Source organism: Pogona vitticeps, chromosome 1 (assembly GCF_051106095.1).
Source record: "Pogona vitticeps strain Pit_001003342236 chromosome 1, PviZW2.1, whole genome shotgun sequence".
Lineage (NCBI taxonomy): Eukaryota > Metazoa > Chordata > Lepidosauria > Squamata > Agamidae > Pogona > Pogona vitticeps.
The window spans coordinates 37104705-37116738 of NC_135783.1; the positions used below are offsets into that span (position 1 = coordinate 37104705).

The following is a 12034-nucleotide window of genomic DNA, read 5'->3' on the forward strand; positions in this document are numbered from 1 at the left end:
GCACTTCCATTTCTTTAAGGACTTGCCATAGTTTGCTGTGGTCAACACAGTCAAAGGCTTTTGCGTAGTCAATGAAGCAGAAGTAGATGTTTTTCTGGAACTCTCTGGCTTTCTCCATAATCCAGCACATGTTAGCAATTTGGTCTCCAGTTCCTCTGCCCCTTTGAAATCCAACTTGTAGTTCTGGGAGTTCTCAGTCTACATACTGCTGAAGCCTGTCTTGTAGGATTTTGAGAATAACCTTGCTAGCGTGTGAAATGAGTGCAATTGTGCGGTAGTTGGGGCATTCTTTGGCATTGCCCTTCTTTGGGATTGGGATGTAGACTGATCTTTTCCAGTCCTCTGGCCACTGCTGAGTTTTCCAAACTTGCTGTCATATTGAGTGTAGCACCTTAACAGCGTCATCTTTTACGATTTTAAATAGTTCAACTGGAATGCTATCACCTCCACTGGCCTTGTTGTTAGCCATGCTTTCTCAGGCCCACTTGACTTCACTCTGCAGGATGTCTGGCTCAAGGTCAGCAGCCACACTTTCTGGTTTGTTTGGGACATCCAGTAATTCCTCTGTGTATTCTTGCCACCTCTTCTTGATGTCTTCTGCTTCTGCTAGGTCCCTCCCATTTTTGTCCTTTGTCATGTCCATCTTTGCACAAAATGTTCCTTTAACATCTCCAATTTTCTTGAACAGACCTCTGGTTTTACCCTTTCTATTATTTCCCTCTATTTCTTTGTACTGTTCATTTAAGGCCCTCTTGTCTATCCTTGCTTTTCTTTGGAAGTCTGCATTCAGTTTTCTGTAATTTTCCCTATCTCCCTTGCATTTTTCCCTTCTCTTCTCTGGTATTTGTAAGGCCTCGTTGGACAGCCACTTTGCATTCTTGCATTTCCTTTTCTTTGGGATGGTTTTTGTTGCTGCCTCCTGTACAATATTACGGGCCTCCATCCATAGTTCTTCAGGTACTCTGTTCACCAAATCTAGTTCCTTAAATCTGTTCTTCAATTCCACTGTGTATTCATATACCTGACTAGTATATACCTGACTAGTCCAGTTGTATTTCCTACATTCTTCAATTTAAGCTTGAGTTTTGGTATAAGAAGCTGAGGATCAGAGCCACAATCAGCTCCAGGTCTTGTTTTTGCTGACAGTTTAGAGCTTCTCCATCTTTGGCTGCAGAGAACATAATCAATTTGATTTTGGTATTGCCCATCTGGTAATGTCCATGTGTGGAGTCGCATCTTGTGTTGTTGGGAAAGAGTGTTTGTGATGACCAGGTTGTTCTCTTGACAAAACTCTATTAGCCTTTGCCCTGCTTTGTTTTGAACTCCAAGCCCAAACTTTCCTGTTGTTCCTTTTATCTCTTGACTCCCTACTTTAGTATTCCAGTCCCCTATACTGACAAGAACATCTTTCTTTGGTGTCAGTTTTAGAAGATGTTGTAAGTCTTGATAGAATTGGTCAATTTCAGCCTCTTCAGCATTGGTGGTTGGTGTATAAACTTGGATTACTGTGATGTTGAAAGGTCTGCATTGGCTTTGTTTTGAAATCATTCTATCATTTTGAGATTATATCCCAGTACAGCATTTCCCATTCTTTTGCTGACTTTGAGAGCTACTCCATTTCTTCTACGGGATTCTTGTCCACAATAGGTAAAGGTAAAGGTTCCCCTTGACATTTTTAGTGCAGTCGTGTCCAGCTCTAGGGGGCGGTGCTCATCCTGCTTTTCAAGCCGTAGAGTCAGCGCTTGTCCGAAGACAGTTTCCATTGCCACGTGGCCAGCATGACTAGGGAACGCCGTTTAACCTTCCCACCGAGATGGTACCTATTCTTCTACTCGCATTTGCATGCTTTCAAACTAGAGGAGCTGGGACAAAGCGACAGAAGCTCACTCCATCGCGTGGATTCGATCTTACGACTGCTGGTCTTCTGACCCTGCAGCACAGGCTTCTGCGGTTTAGCCCACAGCACCATCATGTCCTTCTTGTCCACAATAGTAGATATAATAATCGTCAGAACTAAATTCGCCCATTCCCATCCACTTTGGTTCACTGACACCCGGGATGTCAATGTCTATTCTTGCCATCTCTTGTTTGAATACATCCAGCTTACCAAGGTTCATAGATCTTACATTCCAGGTTCCTATGCAGTATTTTTCTTTGCAGCATCAGACTTTCCTTTCACTTCCCGTCACGTCCACAGTTGAGCATCCTTTCGGCTTTGGCCAACCACTACTTCATTAGCTCTGGAGCTACTTATACTTGTCCTCTGCTCTTCCTCAGTAGCATGTTAGACGCCTTCCGACCTGAGGGGCCCATCTTCCAACGTTATATCTTTTAGCTTTTTGTTTCTTTTCATGGGGTTTTCTTGGCAAAGATACTGGCGTGGCTTGCCAGTTCCTGCTCCAGGTGGATGGCATTTAGTCAGAACTTCCACTATGACCTGTCTGTCTTGGGTGTTCCTGCACGGCATAGCCCATAGCTTCTCTGAATTACTCAAGCCCCTTCACCACGACAAGGCAGCAATCCGTGAAGGGAGAAAGTGAGAGGAAGATAATCTTTGTTGATACTTCTTCTGCAGCCCCAAACCCCCACTGTTTTGCTGCACCAAATCTCTACATCAAATTTGGGTTTATATGGGACTGCAGGAGGAATGTGGAGGTGAGAGAATTAACCAAGAGCACCTGCTCTCCCATTCAAAGAGTGGGGAAGCTCTGCTGATTAAATGAGGCCTTCTCTTGATCAAAGGAACTTACTGTTGGAAAAACACAATATTGCACACATACTGGCTGTCTATGAGGAGTGTTCTCTGTATCTACCACTGAATTGAGATTTATTGTCTATGCCTCGATTGCCTGTTGCTTTGCTAGCCACCTTACTCTTTTCTCTCTTATGCTCTCTAAAGATATACATGTAGAGCTATGGCTGTACACTATATGCATAAAAGAAAAAAGCCATTAACTGTAAGTGAAAGTTTTTTTCCTTGTTAACCAAGCATCTAGACTTATTATTTTTCCTTTTCCAAGGGAAGTGGAGAGACTGCTTTTATCTGTACTAAAAGAGGAATAAGAACATTCCAAATTCTTCCAATACTTACTTGATCCAACCCACTTTCTAACTGTGCCTAGCAATGCTCCCCCTTCTCCATATATCTGTGAGATACAATAGTTAAAAAGTGCTTATATGTTCTCTACCTGAATTATTTTTATATGCTGATATATATTACACGAATATACTTCCGCCTGACTTTCTTTCTCTGTTACAACTTTCTAGCTCCCCTTTGAAATGCAACTGTTCACACTTTCTTTTCATGATTGTTTTAATTTTGTTTCCTTATCTCCATAGTATAGTGCTCTGTGGTGTCCAGAGCTCACTGCTACTGTATATATGGAATTCTTGGTCTCCAGAAAGGAGCCAACCAGGGTTAATCTTTTCTTGCTTTCCAGGCAAGGCAGGGGTTAGCAAATAAGGAAAGGCATTTATATCTGATACACACATACCTCCTCACCCAGTTTTTCTCTGCCATAGATCAGGACAGACTTCTGAGCGCAGCAGTCTTTGCCTTCGCTATTGAGACATTTTCTTTTTCATAGATTTCTTGAGCCTTTCTCTTTTTCCCTCCTCCTTAAGGATTCCAGTTGTTTAAAAAGAAAATTCTCACAAAGTTTTATTTCTCATTCTCTGTCTGCCTTTATTGTGTTTCTCACAGGAAAAATATCACCATACCTACCAAACAGAAAGGCAAGCCAAGTAGATTGTTTTTCTGACATATCCTGTTCCCTTTACTTTTCTGCACATTCTTTATTGCCTCTACTGAGACTTATTTGAGCCTGTTAAAAACCATTCCTCCAATAATAGTGGCGACATCTACATCCCTAGCCATCAACACTATAGAGATTAATGTTGTTGAGAAGGTGGAGACAGTATTTAAGGAGCTCAGCTCTGTCTGTATGGTATGGTCCCCTTACCTACAAGTTTAATTATTGCATCTCCTCTCTTTTGTGAACTCTAATGTATATATTCCCTTCTTGGATACATAGATTAACATGATGAGAGGGTTTGTGTGTCAGAGAAGCAGACAGCAATGTCATCAGGGGGATAGACTTATTACAACCTTGGACTTCTAGCAGGGTCATGCAAGGTGCAATGTTCACAACTGAGCCACCAGGCTAAGATGTGTCTACCCTATTCAGGAGTAATTGCTTCAGTAGAAGAGAATGGATAGTTCCAATGGTGATGAGGGTGGAGAGAATTCTGGAGGACAGCTACTGGGCAGTAGCTGAAGGCAGTGCTGGTAGGAGATCTTTCACAGACAATGGCAGTGACATTCAAGGTAACTTTTGTTAGTACTGTGCAGAAGAAGGCTATGATAAACCACTACTGAACTTTTCTTACTTTGACAACCCTATGATGAAACAGCCTTAAATAAAACAAGAGATAGTGCTGAAAGATGAGTCCCCAGGTTGAAAAGCAGCTACTGGGGAAGAGCAGATAACAAATTTGTTAACAAACAAGTTATTAACAAATAGCATTGTTTTAATTATGCAATTAGTTTAAAGCCGAAAGGATGACTAGTGGTTGAAATGCATAGAAGTGAAAAGAAAGTCTGATGCTGCACAACAAACACAATTTGAATATGGAAAGTGAGAAGCTTGAATCAAGGTAAATTGGAAAGCAGAAAAGAAATGAACATACAAACATTGCAGCGCTTGGTATCAGTGAACTACAGTGGATTGGAATGGGATATTTTCAGTCACACCACTGCAAAAGGTTTTACTTTGGAAATGACAAAAATGGAGCAGCTCTAACACTGATGCAAGATGTAGCACAGGCAGTTAGGAAAGTCTGACCTGATAATATCCCTCCGACTTCTGGAAAAACAACATAACCATAATTCAAGTCTATGCTCCATCTACAGATAAAGAAGATAAAACTGAAAGCTTCTACACAAACATCCAAGAGGAAATTGATCACACACCAAAACTAGACACACCTGTAATTGTAGGTGACTAGAACAGTCAAGTGGGAAACAAAGCAAACCAAATGTTTTTCGAAGTTTTGGTCTAGCAACAGAAATGAAGAAGAATGACTCCTAGAATTCTGTGAAACAGTCTATTTATCACAAATTAATGCTTCAAGCATTGTTAAAATTCAGAGGAGGGTGGGAAAATATTTAAGGTTGAGAGTCCTTAATTAGAACTGGTATAGGAACTGAATTTCATATAGATCTGCCCCAGAAGACAATGAATGGTATGTAACTATAGCAGCAGGATTGGTTAGAAAATAATTTACACGCAGAGTTTTGTCATATAGTCTGGGATCCAAGTTACTGTTTTATGCATGGATGTGCCTGTTATGATTTTAACTTCCTTCAACCACTTTAATCAGGATGCACTCTTTCCACCCCATTGATTGCTTTTGAACTCCACTCAGTTTTGAATGACAGAAGACACTGGTATTCAAGAGATGCAAATCTAAAGTCATATTAAGCATGCTAAATTCATATCCTGGCTGTTGTTGTTTTGATTCCGTGTCTTGCCTTCTTGGGAAAAAAGAAAGAAAGAAAGAATGGGGAGAAAGAATACTGATGACCTTTTCTTTCCAAGATTTCCATCCAGATACTTGAGATGCTTCTTGAGAAACAAAAGAAGATCTCCTGGGCAGCTCTACGTTATTTGACAGGAGAAGTAGCATACGGGGGCCGTGTAACTGATAGCTGGGATCGCCGGTGCTTGCTTAGCCTTTTGGACAATTTTTACAACCCTTCTGTGCTACAAGAAGATTTTGCATATTCTGTAGACTGGGTATGAGAATTATTTATTTTCTTCAGCATCACAGTTGCTTTAATAGCATGTATCTTTAAAGTTTGAAAGAGATGGAGAGGTGAAGTCTGAAGAAGAAATAATTATTTTGGGGAGTGGGGAGTAAACAGTACAGTGATGCAACATGAAAATAATTTGTTCCACAAGTCATTTTGTATTGTGAAAATTTCGTTTTGCGAAGCGCAGTTTCCCATAGGAATGCACTGAAACCCAAACAAAAAAATGCAAACAAATCATCTTGCAAAGCACGAACATAGAAAAATTTGTCTTGCGAGTCAACAAAAAAATCTGAAAACACTTTCGTCTTGTGAGTTTTTCATTGCGCGAGGCATTCGTCTTGCGAGGCATCACTGTATTTTGTAATTTGTTAACAGACAAGATGAATTAAACTGATACTCTGTTGCCCTAGAGGCTATAACTGCATTGTAGGTGGTATACTGATGAAAGGCAAAATTGGATAATCTCAAGGTACATTCAAACTCTTATCATTCTATATATATAGGACTAATTTAGACTGAACAGGAAACTGTTACATACTGCTGCCTGCATGAGGGATAGCAAGGCTTGAACTTGGCCTTGTGCTCACATTTCTCCCCTCTGCTTCTTTTTTAGAATTAAAAAGAAAACACGGAAAATGTCTACTAGTGTAGTTCTCCATTACAGAACTGTAGTTTTCTATTACAGAACTTTAGTAGGTGTGGATTCCTCCAGCACCATTAATATTATAGCCACTTTGGGCACTTTGAACATTTTGACCCTGATGTTCCCCCATGTTGATCCATTTTAAATGAGCTCTGTAGAGCAGAGTCCTAGTTACCTACTGTAACTTCATTCTGGAAATCAAGACACAGGGCCAAAAGAAGAAAAAAGCAAAAGCAGTCATGGAACAATGGCTATCTTTGAATTTTGGAAACTCGGGTTAAAGTAGGGAAGGGAAAGATGCAGCCCTTCAAACGTAGGACTGCAAACTCATCAGCATAGCCTATGGTAAGAGATGATAGCGGTTGCACTCCAGCAACATTCCTGGTTTTAACTAATGAGATACAGTGGTGACTTGATTTATGAACTTAATCCGTAACGGAATGGTGTTCGTAAATCAAAACGTTCGTAAGTCAAAGCACCATTTCCCATTGAAATGCATGGGAACGGAATTAATCCATTCCAGCATTTCAAAAAAATACCAAAAAACAAAACAAAACAAAAAAAATAAAACACTGCAAGCCCCTGGGGCTGCAAAAAAAATAAATAAATAAACATAACCCCACCAGCCCAATCCCACCTTGAAAAAGCCACCCAAAACAGTTTTTAAAATGCAAAAAGCACCTTACCTCACCATGAAGCCTCCTCTGAAGCCTCCTGGCCGTGCTCAGCCTCCCGGGCTCCACTGCCACTCCGACCACCCTTGGTGGGAGGCGTCTGGGAGGCCTCCCATGTTTCCACCACTGCCTGGCCTGGGCTCTGCCACCACCGCCTGTCCAGGATGGGTCCTCGCCTCCTGGCGCTGGGTCCGTCCCCACTGTTCACTTCCCAGCTGGCTGGGAAGCAAGCAGCAGGGACAGACCCAGCGCTGGAAGGTAGAGCCCGGCCGGGAGACCATTTGAATTTCCCGGGCTCCTGCCTCCCAGCACTGGGCCACTCCCGCTTCCGCCACCACATCCCTTTCCTGAACCCTTAGGTGAAAGAACTACAAAGCAGCAGCCTCTTCGCCATCAACAGTTAGTATATTTGAATCTCCCGCCCCTTTTCCCTGCATTTTTCCATTTGCACATCAAAGCAAAATTTTGAGAATGGAGCAGTTCATAAGTCAAAATGTTCATAGGTCAAGGCATTCGTAAGTCAAGGCACCACTGTATAATTGAGAGCTTTCAGTGTTGTTGTTGTTGTTGTTATTGTTGTTTTTTGAGAGAGAGAGAGAGAATGAGAAGGTGGGGGGAGTGGATTCTGAGACCATGGTTTCACATCTGCCCCCCCCAGTTGTTGGGGTTCTCATTGTTTGAGAGTATTGCTGCAAGACAAGTACAGACAGAGAGAACGCTGATCACAGTCTATATCCCTGTTCTATTCATTATTCATTTGGAGCAATGCTCAGAGCATGATATGGTCAGAATATTTCACATATTGCTGTAGAAACAGCTGGAGTGTTTATGTATTTAGCATTCTCAAAATTCATCATTTTGTGTTAATACTATACTGTACATAAACTTGTGACAAAGAAGTGGATTGTAATCAACGAACGCTCGCACTGAAATACATCTTTAAGGTGCTACTGTATTTTTGTGGTTTTGTATTTTTAATGTTTTGTTTTGTTTTGTTTTATAAAGAAACAATAAAATCCATCTGTCATTTTTCAGGTATATCGACCCATCTCTGAAACAGATACTTTAAGAGACTGTAGAGCCTATATACGTTCTCTTCCAGAGGCTGATTCACCTGAGCTTTTTGGAATGCATCACTGTGCTGAAAGAGCATACTTAAAAACTCAAGCAGAGTTATTTCTACATTCAGTTGTCAGTATCCAGCCAGCAGTTAGCACAGACACCCTCATTGTCAGGTCACTTTCTTTTGTTTCTTGAATATTAAGAATCGAGAATATTAAGTATGATTAAAGGCAATTTATGAATGTACTGTAAATTTTGTACTGTACTGGTAATTTCATATCTGTTTCTTTTTTCCTTTCTCCTAGTGGTAGAAAGAGTCAGGATGAAATAGTGCTAGAAATAGCATCTGATATTCTAATAAAATTACCATTGACTGTAGAAGATACAGAACAAGTCTCTGAAATTGAAGATAGCAGAACTAAAAGAGATTCATTTGCAAGCTTCAAAGCAGGCCCTGTTTGGGCAGCACTTGTGAAAGCTACAGAAGGTCAGAACTGTAGTCCAGATAATTTAACGTGAGAATGAACTTAATCTGGTGATAAACAAAGTATAATGTATAACACTGGTTCTTAACCTTGGGTTACTCAGGAGTTTTGGACTGCAACTCCCAGAAGCCTTCACCACCAACTGTGCTGGCTGGGGTTTCTGGGAGTTGCAGTTCAAAAACATCCAAGTAACAAAGGTTAAGAACCACTGATGTATAACATAAATATAAATGCAAGAATAGACAATACCTTTATTAGACCACTAGAAAATTGAACCAACAGCCAGCTTTTGTAGATAAAATTCTAATTCTTCAGTTTTATGAACCAATATTTATGGATAGTGCAGAAAAACTGTAAATAAGGGCCGTCCAGATGGGCATACAGATCACTGTTGGTATGGTTTCATTTGAACAAAAGTATGACATTCACATGTGTTTCTACTTAGATTGATCCATCCAGCCCCTTTAAAAGCTGTTTTGCACCTTTCTGGAATAGTGGCACAATTAAACACACTCCTAATTATTTCATCATGTAGCCTATGAAGATGGTTATTTCACACCCAAATGGACCTAGGGTTAGAAAATTGGATGGAAGTATCTGAGGTGGGTGGAAGTATCTGAGGTGACTATCCTATGACGTATTAGGTGGGTTGTGACATTAAAAGCAAGGATAGAGAAACCCTTCCTCTATTTGCATCTTTTTTTTTAAAAAAGTTCCTTAACTGACACAGCCCAATTCTAATACCACACTAGATTGAAGCATTTCTGTTTCAATTTGCCACTTTAACAACAAATTTTTATTTATTTATTTATTTATTTATTTATTTATTTATTTATTTATTTATTTATTTATTTATTTATACCCTGCCTATCTAGTTATTTTGACCACTCTAGGCGGCTTACAACATAAGGATAACAAGTTCTAAAGAAATTTATAACAATTAATTAATTAAATGATTCTAAAAGAAAGTCACTGTGGCCTGCTTAATTATGGCTGCATGAAAAGGTGGGGAAAGGGGCTATGTCGACTCCATGGGCTCCGCCTCCGTAAGGTTGCACAGTCCCAGCAGAGCCCCAGCTTGGGAGAATAGCAAGAAAAGGGGGAGGGTTGCCTGCCTTCTGTCTCCAAGCTTTACCCCAATGTATAGTCTTCATGCCACTGCTGTCCTTGGCTGCTGCCTCTTTACTCACAAGTAAACTGGGTAAACTTTGCTCATGAATAAACTAGCAATACAAAGATGTGTGTGGATCTCACAGGAGAATAAATACCTCTGGTGTGAATGTCAGTGCTAATGGAAGGATCGCTCAAGTGAAAAACAAAATAGATCACATTGAAGATAAGAACCTTTAAAGTGCAAATCAGACTGCTCTAAGTTACACCATCTGGACAGGCCCTAAAAATTCCCTGAGTTCATGGCAGATGTCTGTGCTACATCTGCTTGAAGTGAGTTCAAATTAGAACTGCAAACTACCCCTGGGGGCATGGTCTCAAGACTCACCTCTGGCAGCATGGTTGGAATATTCCACCCAGGAACTGTGTTTCAGAAACAGACAATGTGTGGCTACAGAGGAGGGATGATTACAGAGTAATTAAGTACTCAGTGTGGTATAGTGGATAGAGTGACAGACTCGGACTCTGGAAAACAAGGTCCAATTCCCCATTTGGCCATGAAAACTCACTGGGGCAATGGAACTGGTAAAACCACTCACAATACCATATTAACCTTAAAAATCCTGACAGGGGCACTATAAGATGATTTCAACTTGATGGCATATAACTCTTGGATTTGGAGAATCTTGAGGACCACATGGCCTTTTCCTAATTTTTCTCAACATAAGTACATACATGCATAAGTAAAAAAAGATACTACTTTCCAAGAGTTGTATGCTAAAATTGTTTTGTCTTGTGTGGATAAATACTTACCATATTTTTCCGTTTATAACACCACCACCCATTTATAAGATGCCCTCCCAATTTTCTAACCCAAGAATTAATAGAATACTTAGCTTTGAGGGTTTAGCCTCTGGGCTCAGAACATCGGATATTTTGAGTCTCTGTTGAATCTGAACCTACAGACCCCACCTCCAAGGAGGCGTGTTCCAATTGGTTTGTTCAGGATCAGCTGACATCAGTTCCATAAGACTCATGATTGGAGGAAGTCTCCTGACTGTAGTGAGCTAAGCCTTGTGACTGAAGCCCGTTTACAGAGGCAAGGTATGTGCTCTCCTCAGCTATCTCAGCTTACTTCCATGTAAAAGATGCCCTTCACTTTTTAATGTAATAATTTTAGGAAAAAATAGCATCTTATAGATGGAAAAATATGGTATTTAGAATTTTGATTCTTAGTTTAGGCTATAGGGACATGAATACAGTTATATTGTTTTTGGTCTTTTGCCACTACTTGACTTCATAGCTAGCAATCTAGGAACCAATGAGGTTCCTAAGGTAAACCATGCAGTGTTCATTGTCAAACACACATCAAGGTGCCAATTGTGTCATCTGGATATCTGTACAACAATTCCTTTGTACAACTAAAAACAATTTACCTGGCCCATTTCATATAAAATATATTTTGTTCAAACAAGTTGAACATCAGGGGGAAAAATTAATGAATTATAAATCTCTTTTAAAGCTACAGCCCATTCCTATATCTGAGGCCAAAAACACATGTATTTTACTCTCTCCTGGTAGACATAAGCTGGCTGAAATCCTGTTCATGGAGTTATGCCATATAGGTTGCATTTGGGAGTTTCAAAACAGGCTGATACTAACCCATACTAATCTCAAGATTAAACTATTTTAATTAACTCTATATTGGGATACTCTTGAAGACAACTTGGAAGCTACAGCTGGTACATGTGTTTACTAGCCTATTAGTAAGTACCTTACATCATGATCTTTTGACAACTAATTTGTACCAGCTCCATTGGCTGCAAGTCATTTTGGGGGTTAAAACCAAGGTTTTGATTATTACATTTAAAGTCCTACATGGCATTGAACCCCTGCACCAGTTAAAGTTGTCTGGAACTGTTCTTCTAAAGATTCCAACTATTATGCCATATAGGTTACATTTGTAAGTTTCAAACTGTCTGGCTTGAATATACTGGGAAACCATCCTTTAATGTTGTCACCTCTATATTTTAGAATTATTTTCCAGAGTCCCTGCAAAATTCAGCATTCCTATAGGATTTCACAATATATATATATATATAATAAAAGTATCTAGTATAATAAAAGTATCTAGTATAATAAAAGTATCTAGTAGGCTTTAGGCTGTTGCTAATTTTTATTTGCATTTTTATTATTATGTGAGGTATTATTTGATTATTTGTTATTTTTGTTTAGTCGTTAAGTT

At 39.8% G+C, this 12034-nt stretch overlaps 1 protein-coding gene across 1 annotated transcript in view; it reads left to right on the forward strand.

Moving 5' to 3' along the window:
- Nucleotides 1–12034, forward strand: part of DNAH14 (dynein axonemal heavy chain 14) — a 334274-nt gene that overhangs the window by 282784 nt on the left and 39456 nt on the right. The window contains 3 exon segments of the mRNA XM_072989973.2: nt 5601–5798; nt 8168–8367; nt 8500–8681. Of these exon segments, the coding sequence (XP_072846074.2) occupies nt 5601–5798; nt 8168–8367; nt 8500–8681 (580 nt within the window).